This window comes from Sciurus vulgaris (assembly GCF_902686455.1).
Source record: "Sciurus vulgaris genome assembly, chromosome: 12".
Classification (NCBI taxonomy): domain Eukaryota; kingdom Metazoa; phylum Chordata; class Mammalia; order Rodentia; family Sciuridae; genus Sciurus; species Sciurus vulgaris.
In genome coordinates this window covers 71,492,358-71,512,466 of record NC_136473.1, presented here as the reverse complement: position 1 = coordinate 71,512,466, position 20,109 = coordinate 71,492,358, and the positions used below count along the sequence as shown (strand labels likewise).

The following is a 20,109-nucleotide window of genomic DNA, read 5'->3' as shown; positions in this document are numbered from 1 at the left end:
ACGATCAAGTGGGGTTCATCCTGGGAATGCAAGGTTGACTCACCATCTGTAAATCTATAATGTAATCCATCATGTCAATAGACTTAAGGATAAGAATCATATGGTTATTTCAATCGATGCAGAAAAAGCGTTCGACAAAATACAACAGCCCTTGAGGCTCAAAACACTAGAAAAAATAGGGATAGTAGGAACATACCTGAGCATTGTAAAGGCTATTTAATACTAAGCCCACGGCCAACATCATTCTTAAAGGAGAAAAACTGAAAGCATTCCCTTTAAAAACTGGAACAAGACAGGGATGCCCTCTTTCACCACTTCTATTCAACACTGCCAGAGCAATTAGACAGACCAAAGAAATTAAAGGAATATGAATAGTAAAAGAGGAACTCAAGCTGTCATTATTTGCTGATGACATGATTCTATATTTAGAGGATTGAAAAAACTCCCCCAGAAAACTTTAGACCTCATAAATGAATTCAGCAAAATAGCAGGATATAAAATCAACAGACATAAATTTAAAGCATTTTTATACACGAGCGATGAAACATCTGAAAGGGAAATGAGGAAATCAACTCCGTTTGCAATAGTTCAAAAACAATAAAATACTTGGGAATCAGTCTAACCAAAGAGGTGAAAGATCTCTACAATGAAAACTACAAAACATTGAAGAAAGAAATTGAGGAAGACCTTCGAAGATGGAAAGATCTCCCTGTTCTTGGATAGGCAGAATTATATTACCAAAATGGCCATACTTCCAAAGGCGCTATACAGATTTAATGCAATTCCAAAAAAAGTCCCTATGACATTTGTCATAGAAACAGAAAAGGCAATCATGAAATTCATCTGGAAGAGCAAAAGACCCAGAACAGCCAAAGCATCCTGGCCAGGAAGAATGATGCAGGAGGTATCACTATACCAGACCTTAAACTCTACTATTGAGCAATACTAACAAAAACGGCATTGTACTGGCACTAAAATAGGCAGGTAGATCAATGAAGATGGTCAATGAAGAAGACATGGAGACATACCCACATAAGTACAGTAATCTAATTCTAGACAAAGGTGCCAGAAACTTACAATGGAGAAAAGAAAGCCTCTTCAACAAATGGTGCTGGAAAAACTGGAAATCCATATGTAGTAAAATGAAATTAAACCCCTATCTCTCACCCTGTACAAAACTCAACTCAAAATGAATCAAGGGTCTAGGAATTAGACCTGAGACCCTTCACCAAATAGAAGAAAAAAGTAGACCTGAATCTCCATCACCTTGGCTTAGGACCAGTCTTCCTTAACAGGACCCCCATAGTGCAAGAAATAAAATCAAGAATCAATAAATGGCATAGATTCAAACTAAAGTTTTTTCTCAGCACAGGAAACAATCAATTTGAAAAGACAGCCTACAGAGTGGGAGAAAATCTTTTCCACACACACTTCAGACAGAGCACCCATCTCCAAAGTTTAGAAAGAACTTAAAAAACTTTACACCCAAAATACAAAGAACCCAATCAATAAATGGGCTAAGGAAATGGGCAGACACTTCACAGAAGAAAATATACAGGTGATCAAAAAATATATGAGAAAGTGCTCATCATCCCTAGTAATTAGAGAAATGCAAATTAAGATTTCATCTAACTCCAATTAGAATGGCTATTATAAGAAAACAAGCAATAATAAGTGTTGGTGTGGATGTGGGCAAAAAGGCACACAAAAGGTGCATTGCTGGTGGAGTTGCAAATTGGTGCAGCCACTCTGGAAAGCAGTATGGAGATTCCTCAGAAATTTTGGAGTGGACCCACCATTTGACCCAGCTAAGTACTCCTTGGTTTATATCCAAAGGACTTAAAATCAGCATACTACAGTGATGCAGCCACATCAATGTTCATAGCCGCTCAATTCACAATAGCTAGATTATGGAATTATTAATAGAATTCTAAAGCTGTTTGAGATACACCGGTATGCAGAGATGTCCAAGATGTATTCTTAAGTTAAAGAAAACAAATAAATATTACATGGCAATGTGTTTAGTAAGATCTCATGTGTGTAAATAGACATACATGTTTGAATGAAGAAATACACTCTTTTATAGCGTTTGTCACTTTGAGTTGGTGGAAGGAGGGATATTTTTAGTTTTTGTCATTTCTATACTTTAGAATTTCACATACATATATCTTTAATTTCAGTGTTGGAAGATACATAGCTTGGCTTCTTAAATAATAAGCTAGTCTCTGGGTAAAAGGAAGTGGTTTCTAATTTGGTTGAAGTTCTTAGTTCTTACTGTCTGTTCCTAATGGATTATCTTCAGCTTATCTCCACATGTTTCCATGTTATATGTTGGAAGTTTCTTATTAATCTTAATAAGTAAGCAATTTATCTCTTTCAATAAATGGTACAGTCCATTTGTAATACTTGATAACTGTAGTGAACCCTGCAGACAACAGCTGTGGTTGTGTGGAGGGAAATATTGGTTAATCATCCATCTTTTTAGCTTCTTTCACCTTTTAGGAAGTAAAACTCAGCAGCAAAGGAGGCATTGTAAATTATAGAATCATCAGAGATGTAGTTATGGTTCTAGGGTATAGTGAAAATAATCTATCTTTTGCAATCAGATAGACCCAAATCTTCTGTCCACTTTTCACTAGTGATGTGATCTTACACAAATTAACATCCAAACCTGGTTTTCTTTTTGGTACCATAGGAATGATACCATAGTGCTTTGATGATTATATCTGTGGTGTGTCTAGCTTATGCTCAACACACATCAGCTAGCCTTAGCTATTGTCAGTTGCTTGGTTAGTTTACCATTCCCCTACCAGTCCATCCTCCCTGTCTTTCCTTTAGTTTTGTACAGTTTCACTGTGAAGTTTCTGCTTAGCCTTTTAGATTTTAAGATGTATCCTCTTCTAGCAAGTTATTTGTTTCCTGTAGGCTGAGTTAGTTGTTCTCCCTTCCCAGTTCTACAGGTTATCAATTTAGCACTTTATTATTTTTGGCAACTTATTTAATTTTCAGAGTTTTCAAATTCACAAAAAAGAACCCAAAAGAGTAGTATACTGAACCACTATAGGCCTTTTCCCTAAGCTCACTGATTGTTAACATTTTGCCATGTTTTCTGTATTTCTTCCTGTGTGTTTCTCTCATTCCCCCCCTGAATTATTTTAGAGTAAGTTGCAGATATTATGACATTTCACTCCTGCTTCCCATATTTCCCCTGTGACCATGATACCATATCACACCCATGAAATTTAACATTGATGCAGTAATATTGTGAAATGGGCAGTCCATATCCAAGTTTCCCGATTTGTTATGTAAATGTCCTGTTTTGCTTTTTTTTTTTTTTTTTTTTAAAAGATCCACAATTTTGCCCCTTTTGGTTACTCTCATTTAGAATAGTCCTTAGGCATTTTTTTTTTTTCTTTCCTGGCACATTTTTAAAGCATGTAGTTCTTTCCTGGCACATTTTAAAAGTGTGTAGGACAGTTGTTTTTGACAGTTTTTTTTTGTTTTTTTTTTTTAATCTTTTTTTGTAGTTCTGGTGATTGAACCCAGGGCTTTGTGCTACGTAGGCAAGTGCTCTACCACTGAGCTCTACCCAGCTCCATGACACTAGCTAACATTTTGTAGAAGGTTTTACAATCTGGGTCTGATTTTTTTTTTTTCTTATGATTAGATCTTTTTGTGTTTGTTTGTTTGTTGTATCCATTATCAGACTATGCTTTTCTGTGAAAAAGAGACAAACAGTTCCTGACAGCTAAGAAATGGCCTGAAACTATTAGTTCAACCTTAGCGTTTATTGGGGTTGGCCTGGTGTTTATAACTAAACTGTGTTATTCTTCCATTGAACATGAGCTGTTTCACAGAAGTTAAACATTAGATAAAGTCCCTCCATGCCCTTGGGTCAAGTTAAAAACAAGCCCACCCTCTAATCATGTCTGAATACAGACATATACAAGAACATTATTCAAACCACAAAAATGATAAACCTATCCTCATCCTGGCTCCAGTGAGTGACTGCTGCCTCTTTAAAAATTACAGCTTTGGCTTTGCTTTATTTTTCTTACCTTATAGTAGCATTTCTTAAGAATTATAGACACATAGGATTAGATAGAATTCATAGAATCATAGAATTACCCCCTGGCAGCATCCAGTCCAGGGCAAAACTATATTCTTCAACCTTTTCCTAAAGCACCTTACACTAGCCCAGATCCTATAAGTCCTGTCTCATACCCTAGTGGAAGGTCCCAGAGTTCCCAATGATGTGCGTTCTTCTTACTTGCAGGGAATAATGAATCCAACTTGTTTTGCTAGAGATTTGTTCCTGCTGCTGTTTGGCTGGACATAATTCACATTTGAAAATCTTGGACTCTCTCATTTTCTTTATCCTCTGTGATTTTTGATTAGAGTTGGGGATGTGGCTCAGGGGTAGAATGCTCGCCTAGCATGCGTGAGGTCCTGGGTTCAATCATTGGCACCATATAAAAATTTAAAAAAAGGTATTGTATCCACCTACAACTAAAATAATAATAATAATAATAATAATAATAAGAAGAAGAAGAAGAAGAAGAAGAAGAAGAAGGCTGGGGATATAGCTCAGTTGGTAGAGTGCCTGCCTTGCATGCACAAGTCCCTGGGTTCAATCCCCAGCACCACAAAAAAAAAAAAAAAAAAGAAGCATCAGAATCTATTTCTGACTAGTATTATACTGATTCAGGGTAAGTTTTCATTCCATGTAACTAATTTTTAAATTTTTTTTATTTTTTAAAATTTTAAATATTTTTATTTTTACAGACTGCATTTTGATTCACTGTACACAAATGGGGTACAACTTTTCATTTCTAGAGTTGTACACAATGTAGATTCACACCATTCATGTAGTCATACATGTACATAGGGTAATGTCTGTCTCATTTCCACTAATAATAATATTTTTATGTTTTTTTTATTATTTAAAAAATTTTTTTAGTTGTTGACGGACCTTTATATGTGGTACTGAGGATTGAACCTAGTGCCTCACACATGCTAGGCAAGCACTCTACCACTGAGCTAGAACCCCAGCCCTTACTATTATTTTTTATTTTTGTTGTGTTTACTATTTTTTTATTATTCTGAATTATCTTAGGAACAAAGAATATCATTGTATTCTGGTGATAGGATCAAATGTAATCGAACCATTTAATTATAAGCTGTTTTTTTTTGTTGTATTCCACTTTGAAAAAATGTTTTAATTCATCTCTGCTTATCCAAGTTTAGTGGAATAGAAATGCATAGATCATAGATGAGCTTTTGACATATTTATTCCATTGCTGAAGTGTTTTAGTCTAGATTAATGGGGAGACGAGGTGAGTTACACTAAGAGTAAGGCCCTCAAATTTTTGTTTCAGATTTTCAAATTTTTATTGTTTTAGATAGAAATAAGATCTTTTTAGGGTTTCAGAAGCTTTTAAATCTTTCATTGAAATTTCTCAACAAGTAGTTAATGTTTTTAAAAATAATATCAGGTGGTCTTAGGCGTTGAAGCATAAAATAATGTGTATTTTCTGGGTTTCTGTTCCAAGATGATAGATATTTACAAAATTACTAATATTAATTCACAGGCACTGGAATTAGCAATTTTTAAAAAGATAAATATGTTGGATTATCATTATAAGCATAGTTTTATACTTATTTAAGCAACGAAAAAGGAATAATAATATTATTTAGCTACTGCATTTTCCCCACAGTTGTTTTTAGGCTGGAGAATTTTCCTTACTTATTGGAGCTCTTGGAAATTTGTTTCTGGATAATATTATTGATAGGTAAGCTAGTAGTGACATTTTATGTGTGCTATTATCATTGAGAGAACTGAATTTAACCTAACTGTTGCATATGAACTGAGAACTAATAGAAAAATAGATTTAGCATAATGGAGTGTATTAAGTTTGATTACTTGTGGCAAACTGTAAACAATGAGATAGGAGCTAATTTTTTCTCATGGTCAAAGATTTGGAGATAGCTTCATCATGGCTGATCCTCAGTGATCAGGAATCCCACCTCCTGTTTTCTTGCTCTGTTGTCTTTTTTTTTTTTGTACTAAGGATTGAACCTCAGGGTCACTCTACACTGAGCTACATCCTCAGCCCTTTTTATTTTATTTTGAGAAAGGGTCTCACTAAGTTTTTCAGGCTGGTGAGTCTCTTGCCTCAGCCTCCTGAGTGCTGGGATTACAGGCATGTACCACCATGCCCAGTGCCCTATTGTTTTGTTTTAGCCTTTCATTTCACAATATTTCCTGGAAGGAGGAAGGAACGATGAATAAAATCTGGGAGAGGGTATATATCAGCTTTCTTTTTAAAGAGATTTCTGGAAAGCTGCAATATAACTTTTGTTTATGTTCTTTTGGCCAGAACATACATAGTCCATGTCCACTCCTAACTGTAAGGCAATATGACAATGAGTGTTTTCTTCTGTGCTTCATGTATCTAATTAAAAATTGAGGATTATTTTGCTAATGAAGAAAGTGAATATTTAGATAGCAACTGGTAGCCTGTTTCATAGTAAATAAAGTAGAACACTAGATGTTAGGAGTCCTCTAATTGACTGCTACTTGCCTGCTAACCTTAACTGGGCCCTGAACTCTTAGAGGACACTAAACAACAGTATACCCCCCTTTGCTATAAAATTGTACCTATGTATACATGCATGGATTTTACTAGGATTGTTGTCTTTGAAATCCATTTATAAACTGTGGCCTTGGTTTTTTTTTTAATGAACCCACTGTTAAGATTTCCTATTAGAATATTCTACTGTAAGAGGTTTTTTTTTTTTTTTTTTTCAAGAACACTTTTCTGTTTATCCACTCACAAGTTGCTTGTATGCTCTGTATGCCAGTTAGTACAATGGCTTTTAAAGATTCAAAGACACTATTATAATCTTCTAAGTGCTTACCATGTCCCTGGCGTGGAACTGGAAGCTTAAGTACATTGTTCGTTTTCTCTGTTTACATGAGAAAATAATCAACCTTAGGATTTACAGATAGTGAATGATGGAGCTTGTATTTGAGCCCAGGTCTAACATCAGTACTCTTTTTTAGTTATCATGGAATAGACACTTTACTATAAGCACTAAATACATTGAGTAGAGGGATTTTTAATGGTTCAGTTTCAAATTCTTGCCTTGGTTTATATAGCTAGGAAATCTTTGTACCGTAGTTTTCTGTTACTACTCTGCAAAATCTCTTAAAATGTTTTAAGTATATCATGATGTTACTCTTTTGATTTTGTATTTTTTTAAACCTATATTGCAATCAGTAAGAAACAGGGCATGTGACAAATGCCAAGCAGTTGTCTAATCTAAGAGTCATACAAAATGATCATATTTGAAAATGTCTTATCATCATTCAAATTGTATATTTCATTAAAACATTCCGTGAAAACCACCTTTTCGTCACCTTGTAAAGCGGAACTTGCTGGCGCCAGGTGTTCTTTTTTTCTCCTAAGTGTGCTGTCATGGATGCAGACGACATCACACATGGACTTGAACATAAAGCTTTTTGCTTCAAGCTGAGGTTTTTGACCCCATTGATAATACAGATGTTGTTCTCATAATTTTCTCTCTTCAGCCCCTTTATAAATTAAAAAGAGTAGAAAAAGGAAAATTATGAGTAATTATAGTATTAAATTTCTATGGAAAATCATTTGAGTTCTTTAAAATTCTCTTTTCGAATTACCAGCTTCTTGAATAATAAAATTCTTACATTGACATGTTCTAGATTGTGAGCACACCTTTATCAGTTGATACCTCTACTTCCTGTTTTATCAGAAACATTCTTTTCTTGCTGATTTTAACTGTAGAGGCTAGGCGTGACTTCAGAAGTTTTCATAATAAGGAAATAGGCAGTGGTAGACCAGCTGCTGCTTTCTAATCTCTGGACACGAACTGTCATGAAAGCAGCATTTGATTGTTCTTTCTGTAAGTGTCGATTCTTATTTAATTCTAGGGCGATTTGATGAAACTGTTATTGAAGAGAGAAGACAGTGTGCCGAAGACCTGCTACAGTTCTCTGCCAATATTCCAGCTCTTTACAACAGTAAACAGCTTGAGGATTTTTTTAAGGTTTGATAGTCTTCTGGAATATTTTATGTCATATTAAATATTTTTGTTTCCTAATTTGTAGTAAATTCAAGTAGAAAATTCATTTACTTTTGAATTTCATTATTCACTAAAAAAAGTAGAAGTTAATTGCTGAATAACCATACCTATGGCATATCTTCTACTTTTAGCATGGGAGTTATACAATTTTTGATTGAAAGATCTTAAAAAATTGACACAAAGGGCTTAGGGATTTTCTAACCACAATTGGAATACATTAAAAATTTGGTATCTTGAAATTCTTTTCTTTTTGAGGTATCTTTCAGAGGCAGACTTCTCTTTGGAATATAAAATCCTACAAGTCCGTATTATATTTGTTGTAATTATATTGATTTCTGTAAAGATATAACAAAATAGTCATTGCACAGTTTCAGAGAGGTAGGCCATTGTACATTATATTATCTGAGATCATTGAATATTAATGTTTTGAGTTTTTTTTTTTTTTTTTTGCAGTACTGAAGATTGAACCCAGGGCCTTGTGCTTGCGAGACAAGCACTCTACCAATTGAGCTATCTCCCCAGTCCTCTTTATCATTTTTAATAATAATTTTCTAATATATTTTCAACTGAACCTCTGCAGGTTTTCATTTGGTTTCACTGTTCTTACCACCATAATTTTCCTATTGCATTTAGTTAATTAGCCTTCTAGAAAAAAGCTAGGTGATTGTGTCATTACTGTTTTTTATTAACTGAAAATATACTCAATTTGTAGAAATTAAGTTTCTTAGAATACATGACCATCATTATATTTGAGTAGTGGGGTATTTAATTTTCCTGGAGCTTGTGAATCTACACAGGGAATTTATTTTTTTATGACCTAATTTAGTTTACTGAAGAAAGATGATCTTTTGAAAGATGTTGCAGACTTATGACTTAGAGTAATAAAAATAGTAATAGAAAACTTTGTAATGACTAGGTGTAGTGCTGCACACCTGTAATCCCAGCAACTTGCAGAGGCAGGAGGATCACAATTTGAGGCCAGCCTGAGCAACTTAGTGAGACTCTCTCAAAATAAAAAATAAAAAGAACTGGGGATGTGGCTCAGTGGTAGAGTGCCCTTGGGTTCAATCACCAGTACCTCAAAAAGAAAGAAGAAAGAAAGTTTATATTGACCATAATTCTTTTTGATTGATCTGTTCTTTCTTCTTCATTACTCTGCAAACTAGACTGAGATCATAAATTTGGTATCTGCTAATGCCCCAGTGCAGATCTTTGGGATAAAAGGTGAAGTGAAATTGATACAGTATTTAACTCTTTGCTATGCTCTGTTACAGTTTTTTTCTATCTGACAAGAAAGTCAGTACTTATAAAAAGGCATTTTCAGTATTAAGCAAGAAGAATTTTTCTTTACAGAGGTTGTGAAAGGTAGTCATACGAAGTAATACGTGCCATAGGGTTTAAAATATCAGTTTGGGGATTAATGGAAGTCAAATTACAGATTCTAAGCAGTTTAAAAGTTTTCTGTTCCATTTCTTTTAGATTTGGGAATACCTGATTATAATTGCTTCTGGAAGAAGAAATTTTTACACTTTGTGAAATGAGACACTCGTTTTCAGGGATCATGAAAAAGTGGACAGTTTAAGAGGAGTCAAGCGAATTTTGGAAAATATCTCTTAACTATTTTAAGCAGTGTGTAGGGCAGGAGTAGGATATACCAGTTGTTTTTTTTTTTGGAGAGACAAATGGACCAGACCTGTTCCATTAGTGTTTTATTTTGTTTCAGCTTCCTGAACTTTTTCAAATATGAACCCCTCAAGAAATCCCACCTTGGGCCCATGACTAGAGGGACCCAGGGCTTGACTTTTTCTTATCCAACAGTGGTTTTTAGCTTTCAAAATAGAGAATATATGTTCTTTAAGGTTATTTAGCTACAAGCAAAGAAAAAAAAAGCTTGCCAAATTAGCTTACACATTAAATGTATTTGTCTCATCCAAGAGTCTGAGTGAGGAAGGTAGTTGCAGGCAGGTACAGAGCTCAGTAATGTTATCAAGTATCTAGATTTCTGAGTATGAGTATGAAAGGCAAAGGATCAAAAGAAACATGCCAGTTTTTTGAATCTTTCCGAGAAAGACTGTCTAGAGATAGTTCTTACATCTCATTGATCAAAGCCGGTCACGTGACTACCCTTACTTTGGAGGAGTCTGGGAAGGTGATTCTGATTTCGGATTCTGATCATGGGTGAAGATGGGTGGGGAGGGGAGGTTTTTGGGTAGCCAGTATGCAGAATATGCCTCAATAACATTTTTTTGTGTCTGTAGGAACACTGATAATATCACACAAGTGACCATATAGCCACTTGTTTAGGATGACCCCATACTTTCTTGCTAGTGATCCCCTTTCTCATTCCCAGCCCTGCTCATCCTCCTGTTTGTCTATAGATTTGCCTTTTTTTTTCAACATTTCAAATCTATTGAATCATATGATAAGTAGTCTTTTGTTCTAGTTTCTTCCACTTAGTGTAATGTTTTGGCTTCCTCCACGTTATATCTTGTATCACACTATTTCATTCCTGTCTATTGCTGATAGTATTTTGTTATAGTAGTTTTCCTCTTATTAGTTCCAAGATGCTTTATGGATGCTGGAACTGTGGGAGTACCAAACTCTATGTAAGCTGTGTTTTTTCCTATTTATACCTATAAAGTTCAATTTATGAGTTAGTTAATAAATGATTAGCAACAATAATAGTAAAATACAAAATTATAACAATATCCTATAGTAAAAATTGTTTAAACTTATGAATTGTTTATTTCTAGAATTTTTCATAAAATATTTTTAATCTGCAGTTGACTGTGGACACAAAGCAAAATTGTGGGTAAAGGATGTATTTCTGTATATAGATTATACCACATCTTGTTTGTCTCTTGACAAGTTGATGGACATTTGAGTTTTTTCTAGCTTTTGGCTATTATGACTTAGGCTGCTGTAAATAGGTAGGTATATATCTTTGTGTGGATATGTGTTTTCATTTTACTTGGGTAGGTTCTGAGTAGTGGAATTACTGAATCTTAACCATAAGTCTGTGTGTTAAAGAAACAGCCAAACTGTTTCCTGAAGTAAGTTACCATTTTATGTTCTCCAACAATGTGTGAATGTCCCATTTCTCCCATAACCTCACCAATACTTTGTATTGTCTGGTTTTTACAATTGTAACCATTCTAGCAAGAGGATAGTTGTATCTCATTGAATTAATTTTGCTTTCCTGATGGCTTAATGATGTTTAATGTTTCCTGTTATTCATATATCTTCTTTGGTGAAGTGTCAGTTAAAAATATGCCCGCTTTTTGATTGATTGGTTTGTCTTATTGAGTTGTAAGAGTTCTGAATATATTCTGAATAAGTCTTCTGTTAGATATAGGATATGATCCTTAGAATAGTAGGGTTTTATTACTCCTACCAGATATGGGATTTGTAGATATTTTATCTCAATCTGTAGCTCTATCTTTTCATTTTGCTGATGGCTCTATTTGAAGAATAAAAACTTTCTGTTTTTGATAAAGTATAATTTGTCAGGTTTTCCCTTTTTCATGGATTATGCTATTTTTTGGCATTTCTAGAGCTTTTGAATTACCCGAGGCCATGAAGATTTTCTCCCTAGATAGTTTAGTCTTACATTTAGTTCTGTGATCTGTTTTCAGTTAATTTTTATGTGTGCTGTAAAACAACAGTCTAAATTCATTTTTTTGGCACATGAAATCTAATAGTCTTTCCAGATGTTGGTGCATGCCTGTAATCCCAGTGGCTTTGGAGGCTGAGGCAGAGGATCTTGAGTTCAAAGCCAGTCTCAGCAAAAGTGAGGTGCTAAGCAACTCAATGAGACCCTGTCTCTAAATAAAATATAAAATAGGCTGGGGGATGTGGCTCAGTGGTTGAGTGCCCCTGAGTTCAATCCCTGGTACCTGCACTGCACCTCCCACCCCCAGTCTAATAGTCTTGGCACTATTTGTTGAAAAGACTCATTTCTCCATTAATTGTGTTGACTCTTTTGCTGAAAGTAAATTGACTCTAAATGTGATGGCTTATTTTTAGGACTGTAATGTGTCCTATTAATTTGTTCTTATACCAGTACCATACTGCTTTGACTACTGTAGCTTTTTAAATTTTGAAGTCAGATAGTGTAAGTTTGCCCACTTTTTGTCCAAATTGTTATAGCAATTTTGAGTCTTTTGAATTTCCATGAAAAAGTTTGGCATCAGCTTATTCATATGAACAAAAAAATTCTCATAGAATTTAGTTTGGAATTATATTAACTCTAGTTCAATTTGGGGAGAATTGTCATTTGACAGTATTCTAATCTGTGAATATGAAATGACTCTCCATTTATTCAGATGTTTTTAATTTCTCTCAGGAGCAGTTTGTAATTAAGGTATAAGTCTGGTGCTTCTTGTGTTACTTTTATTACAGCATTTTAATCTTGGAATCCAGTAGTGAATGGAATTCACTTAGTATGATGCTTTAAAGATTCATCTGTGTTGTAGCATGTATTAGTACTCCATTCCTTTTTATGACTGTCTAATATTCCTTCATATGGATATGGATACGCCACTTTTTGTTTACCAGTTAACACATTTGGATTGTTTACATTTTGGCTATTTATGAATAGTGCTGTTATGAATATTGGTGTATTGTTTTATATGGACTGTAAACATTTCATTTCATGGGCCTGTAAAGAGTAGAGTTGTTGTGGGAAGATTTTTATTTGAATTCAGTTTATTTACTTATTCTTTTTTTGGTACTGGAAATTGAACTCTGGGGCACTTGACCACTGAGCCATATCCCTACCCATTTTGTATTTTATTTAGAGACAGGGTCTCTCTGAGTTGCTTAGTGCCTTCCTTTTGCTGAAGCTGGCTTTGAACTCGCTATCCTCCTCTTTCAGCCTGCCCAGCGTCTGGGATTACAAGTGTGCACCACTACCTCTGGCTGTTTACTTAGTCTTTGTTCTGATTTTTTCCTTCTTTTTGTGTCAGCTTTGGTAACATGTCTTTCTAGGAATTTTAACCAAAGTTGTGTAATTTGTTGGTATAAAGTTGTTCAAAGAATTCTCTTATAATATTTTTAATTTTTAAAGTCCAGTCTTCTTTATGCTCTTAAAAACCTAATTTTTGACTGAACTAGATTTAAGTAGGAGCTCTCAGAGAGGACAACCTGTGTCTCTTGGCAGTCTTGCTAGCATTTTCTTCGGCCTTCTTCATTTTCTGGGCTAAAAGCTTAGCATATTGTGTAGCTTTGTGTTTTCTTTAGTGGACCAGTTTTTCAGAGCAATGCACTAGTGTTTGTCCTGGGACACGAGGAGGAATAAAACACTGAATCTTGGATGTCTTACCTTCTTTATTAAAGGACTTTCTTACAAACTATTGGCAGACGTCTTTTCTAGAGAGATCATAAAGTTTGTGGATTCTTCTCCTTCTTTTGTGCCTTGGTTCATGAGGCATTGTAGTATCAGTCTCGGGTAGTATCAGTAACCAAGTTGAAGAATGATTACATGGACATCCACAATGCTCAGATTTATGCTTGCTTTCTCCAGTTCTCTGTAGTCGATAGCAGAAATGCCTCCTACTCAGGAGCAGAGATGGACATGGCCGTGGATGAAGACACCTTGCTTCATGGGTTTCTTGTTTGTCATTCCCTCTACTGAGACAGACCCCATAACCCTTCCATTCTTATCCCAGAGTGTCAGCACCAATGTCTGTGGCTTATTTTCCTTATAAAAAGTGCGAAGTTGTTGAGCTAATCATCCTTGTTAATGTGTTTCTGGTGGCCAGTGGCTGGGAAGGTGATAATGGAGCTTCATCTTGAAGCAGCTGATCACTGGCTCGCACACAAAAAAGAGCAGTGCTTCTGATTTCTACAGATGTTAGTGATGTCTCCTCTTTCGTTATCATTTTGGTAGTTTTGTATCTTGTCTGTTTTTTTCTGGGTCATCTTAGCTAAAAATTTGCTATTTTTGTTGATCTTTTCAGAGGAACAACTTTAGATTTTTCTCCATTTTTTAATTTCCTATTTCATGTTATTAATTTTTGTTCTAAACCCTCATTATTTCCTTTTACTTGGTTTGGAGTTATTTTGCTGTTTTTCTAATTCCTTAAAGTGGAAACTTAAGTTATGATTTGAGACCATTCTTGTCTAAATCATCGCTGTAGCTGTGAATTTCCCTGAGCACTGCTTGAGCCTCAACCTATAAATTTTTATCTTTTTGTTTTTATTTTTATTCAGCTTGTATATCCTTATGTGCTTTTTATTTTCCTCTCTTGGCCCATGGTCATTTGGAAATGTATTCTTTAATTTCCAAACATTTGTGGATTTTCTGAAGATTCACTATTGTTGGTTTCTAATTTTGTTTACTTGTGATTAGAGAACATACTTTGTGTGATTTCACGTCTTCAAATTTATGGAGACTTGGTTTATTCACTAACATATGCTATGTCCTTGAGAATATTCTATGTGCAGTTAAAAGGAATATATATTTTGTTGCCAGGTGAAATTTTTCTAACTAGGTAGAGTTTTTTTTGTGCTGCGCTAAAGAGGAAATGAGGTTTATATTTCTCTTGAGATTTGCTATCTTGGTCGTAGTGTTTGGGGCATAGAACTTATTGGTGGGAGGCAGAAGAAGGCTGTTAAGGAGCAGAAGGGGTATTGTTTTATTTATTTATTATTTGGTCAGATCTTGAAGCTGTTTAATAATACATAAAATTTCATTTAAAAAAAGCCAACTATTTGTAACACAGGAAAATGCAACTTATTAGACTCATGTATACATTTCTTCATTCAGCAATATTTAATAGCACTTTAAGTGTAAAATACTATATCAGGAGTTCTAGGAGATTCAAAGAGGAATACAGGTGTCATATAGATTTTCATTAAGTCTGTTATGTGTGCATTAAATATATATATGAAACAGAAAATTGCAAGCATGTGTCACTTTGGAGATAGGTCAATGACGCATTTTTCAAACCTGTGGAGATAGAGAATTTCCAGAAAGTGGTGTAGAGATCAAACGTGAGAAGCAACCCAGATGGGGGGGACCACATGTAATAAGTCCTAACTGATCTCTAAACCAATATAGATAAGGTTCTCAGGTAATATTTCCAACCATGGGGCCACAAAATATCAGGAGGAGGAAATGTAGCCCTGCATTCCACAATGAGGTAGAAAGTATTGTTCTTCCTACCTATAGATTAAAATCACCCTCCTTAGCTCTACCTCTGACAGATTCAGTTAGTCTCCAGTGGTACGATTTGACTTAGGCATCTTTTTAGCACTCCACTAGGTGATTCAAATATGCAGTCAATGCTGAGGTACAACTGACTATATTCAGTTAGCAGAAAACTAATCATTAAGTGAAATAACTGCAGGTCCAATATTCTTGGGGTATTTTTCTCACTACAGGTTTTGTGACTGACGATAGTCATACTTCTCTTTGGAAAGGTCACCTTATGCTGTTAAAACCACCCTCCTCTTCTCTCCTTCACTGCTGTTACACTGTATCATAGTACATTATATATGGTATTATTCTGTGTTGTACTGTATTTCCTCTTGATTCACTGAAGACTTTAGCACCAAAATAATTGGTTTCCTCTCCATTCTTGATTGGTTTCAGAGGTCTTAGTCCACAGAACACTGGCTCCATTCCTTGGGGCTGGAGGTGAGGCAGAATATGTTAGTAGAGGTGTGGCAGAGGGAAGCAGCTCACACCCTCAGGAAGCAGAGCAGGTTATTGTTTTAGTTATTTAAAATTTCTTCAGGATCGTAAGTCCTTTTGTCTGTGATTAGAGCATTTGGTCCATAAGGCCAGACACAGAGTTATACCACCACTGCAGGTCTGATCACAGCATTCTCTGGTTGCATGTCACGGAAGAGAAGATATCTTTTGAGGTTTGAATTTGCAAATCTAGATATTTGATTAAAATGATGGTCACAACAAGAAATCAATCATGTTTTTTTTTTAAATCTCTCTTAAAAACTCTCAATTCACTAGAAATATCTTAAGTTTCTTTACTTTTATCTAAGTTGTATATGAGTGAGTCTCAAACATAAATGGCTTCTCAGATCACCTGAGGCATTGCATGATATGTTGTAGTTTATAATTTGACAAAATTCAGTGACTTCCTGATGAGTTCCATCATTTATCACTACTTAAAATTACCAGTCCTTAAAGAACAATATTCTCAAGCTGGTGAGTTTTTCTTCTTGTGCATTTTCATGGTGTAATAAAATGGTGTAATATTTCTATAGATTTTTAAATAATATATGATTTTTAGAGTAGTTCAGTTTTAAAGAAAAATTATGCAGATAATAGAGTTTTCCTATATGTTCTTTCTTCCCTACTTCACACCCCGGTTTCCTCTGTTATTAACATCTTGCATTGGTGTGGTACATTTATACAGTTGATGAACCAATATTGATATATTTACTGATTTTTGGAATGTAATTGTAAACTAATTTAATAGATTAATAGCTCCTGTAATCCTTATACACTCTTGGTTGAGATAACTAATATATGTTACCATATTTAAATGTTCTTAATGACAAGGAAACAATTACTCTGATCTTTTTAGGGTGGAATAATTACTGATGGCTCTGAATTAATTGGTCCTGCTGAAGCTCATTCAGACTCCTCATTGATATCTTCCTGAGTGTAGTACAGAAGGTAAGAGACTTTAAATTTTTTTTTTGCATTAAAAAGTTTTTCTTGAGAAAGACTATAAATCATATCTACATACTTAAAAATAGATGTATTTAGGAATTTGAGGGGATTATACTGATTGTAAGAATTTTTTTTCCAGATTATATTATCTCTGATATTGGGTGCCTTCATCTTGGGTTGATAATATCTTGTATTTAATTGGAAGCTTTTTTTTCCCTTAGTGATTTATAAAGTAGTGATTCATTCTCCAGTTAATGGCATCTTAAATTTGATTAAATGGTGTATTGTGTAGTTTAGTATTTAGCATTCTTATATAGTAGACAGTATAATTTGTGATCTAAGAATGCCTTACTGAAGTTTGATTAGCAGTATCTGACTTTTAGACAGTTTCAAGACTGGCTCTAAAACTTACTCATTTGAAAATAATAAGACTAAGGTAGTTTCAATCTGTTTGATATATTTTCTAATAACATATGTCTAAACCAAAGCAAATTTTGTACTTTTAATCACTTTAAGTCAAGGATGTTTAATCTTTGTTTGATACCTTTATTAAGCCATACTTCAGTATATATGAAGATTTTAATACATACCTTTTAGCTTTTGGATTTCTGTAACTAGTTTTTTTTTTTTTTATGGTAAACAAATGGGATACATGTTGTTTCTCTGCTTGTACATGGCATAAAGGCATACCATTTGTGTAATCATAAATTTACATAGAGTAATGTTGTTTGATTCATTCTGTTATTTTTTCCCTTCCCCCCACCCCTCCCACCCCTCTTTACCCTCTATACAGTACTTCCTTCCTCCATACTTGCCCCCCTCCCTAACCCTAACTCTAACCCTAACACTAACCCTTCCCTCCCCCCCATTATGTGTCATCCTCCACTTATTAGCGATATCATTCGTCCTTTGGCTTTTTGAGATTGGCTTATCTCACTTAGCATGATATTTCCAATTTCATCCATTTGCCTGCAAATGCCATAATTTATCATTCTTTATGGCTGAGTATATTCCATTGTATATATATATACCACAGTTTCTTTATCCACTCATCAATTGAAGGGCATCTAGGTTGGTTCCACAGTCTGGCTATTGTGAATTGAGCAGCTATGAACATTGATGTGGCTGTATGTCTGTAGTATGCTGATTTTAAGTCCTTTGGGTATAGGCCAAGGAGTGGGATAGCTGGGTCAAATGGAGGGTCCATTCCAAGTTTTCTAAGGAATCTCCACACTGCTTTCCAGAGTGGCTGCACTAATTTGCAGCCCCACCAGCAATGTATGAGTGTACCTTTCTCCCCACATCCTCTCCAACACCTGTTGTTGCTCGTATTCTTGATAATCGCCATTCTAATTGGGGTGAGATGGAACCTTAGGGTGGTTTGATTTGCATTTCTCTTATTACTAGAGATGTTGAACATTTTTCCATATGTTTGTTGATTGCTTGTAGATCTTCTTCTGTGAAGTGTCTATTCATTTCCTTAGCCCATTTGTCGACTGGATTATTTGAATTCTTGGAGTAGAGTTTTTTGAGTTCTTTATAGATTCTGGAGATTAGTGCTCTATCTGAAGTATGATTGGCAAAGATATTCTCCCATTCTGTAGGCTCTTTCTTCGCATTGCTGATAGTTTCCTTTGCTGAGAGAAAGCTTTTTAGTTTGAATCTATCCCAGTGGTTGATTCTAGCTTTTATTTCTTGTGCTATGGGAGTCCTGTTAAGGAAGTCTGATCCTAGACCAACAAGGTGAAGATTTAGACCTACTTTTTCTTCTATAATCTGCAGGGTCTCTGGTCTGATTCCGAGGTCCTTAATCCATTTTGAGTTTAGTTTCGTACATGGTGAGAGATATGGGTTTAGTTTCATTCTGTTGCATATGGATTTCCAATTCTCCCAGCACCATTTGTTGAAGAGGCTATCTTTTCTCCATTTCATATTTTTGGCACCTTTGTCTAGTATGAGAAAATTGTATTTATTTGGGTTTGTGTCCGTGTCCTCTATTCTGTACCATTGATCTACCTTTCTATTTGGTACCAATACCATGCCGTTTTTGTTACTATTGCTTTGTAGTAGAGTTGAAGATCTGGTATTGCAATACCCCCTGTTTCACTCTTCCTGCTAAGGATTGCTTTAGCTATTCTGGGTTTCTTATTCTTCCAGATGAATTTCATAAATTGCTTGCTCTATTTCTGTAAGGTACGTCATTGGGATTTTAATTGGAATTGCATTGAATTTGTATAGCACTTTAGGTAGTATGGCCATTTTGACAATATTAATTCTTCCTATCCAAGAACATGGAAGATCTTTCCATCTTCTAAGGTGTTCTTTAATTTCTTTCTTTAGTGTTCTGTAGTTCTCATTGTAGAGGTCTTTCACCTCTTTTGTGAGATTGATTCCCAAGTATTTTATTTTTTTTCAGGCTATTGTGAATGGGGTAGTTTTCCTAATTTCTCTTTCTGAAGATTCATCACTTATGTATAAAAATGCGTTGGATTTATGAGCATTGATCTTGTAACCTGCTACTTTACTGAATTCACTTATGAGTTCTAAGAGTTTTCTGGTGGAATTTCCAGGTCCCTCTAAATATATAATCATGTCATCAGTGAACAGGGATAGTTTGAGTTCTTCTTTTCCAATTCGTATCCCTTTAATTTCTTTGGTTTGTCTAATTGCTGTGGCCAGAGTCTCAAGAATGATGTTGAATAGAAGTGGTGAAAGAGGGCATCCCTGCCTTGTTCCAGTTTTTAGGGGGAATGCTTTCAGTTTTTCACCATTTAGAATGATATTAGCCATGGGCTTAGCATAAATGGCCTTTACAAGCATAAATGGCCTATACAATGTTAAGGAATGTTCCCACTATCCCTATTTTTTCTAGTGCTTTGAGCATGAAGGGGTGCTGTATTTTATCAAATGCTTTTTCTGCATCTATTGAAATAATCATGTGATTCTTGACTTTAAGTCTATTAATATGGTGAATTACGTTTATTGATTTCCTGATGTTGAACCAACCTTGCATACCTGGGATGAAGCCCACTTGATCATGGTGCACTATCTTTTTAATATATTTTTGTATGCGATTTGCTAAAATTTTGTTGAGAATTTTTGTGTCGATGTTCATTAAGGATATTGGTCTGAAATTTTCTTTCCTTGATGAGTCTCTGTCTGGTTTAGGTATCAGTGTGATATTGGCTTCATAGAATGAGTTTGGGAGGGTTCCCTCCTCTTCTATTTTATGGAATACTTTGAGAAGTATTGGAATGAGCTCTTCTTTAAAGGTTTTGTAGAACTCGGCTGAGAACCCATCTGGTCCCGGAATTTTCTTTGTTGGTAGGCTTTTGATGACT

General features: G+C 34.9%; 1 protein-coding gene across 1 annotated transcript in view; it reads left to right on the top strand.

Moving 5' to 3' along the window:
* Positions 1-20,109, top strand: part of RPS6KC1 (ribosomal protein S6 kinase C1) — a 209,600-nt gene that overhangs the window by 35,707 nt on the left and 153,784 nt on the right. The window contains 3 exon segments of the mRNA XM_079107120.1: positions 7,973-8,088; positions 16,680-16,750; positions 16,752-16,771. Coding sequence (XP_078963246.1) covers positions 7,973-8,088; positions 16,680-16,750; positions 16,752-16,771 — 207 coding nt within the window.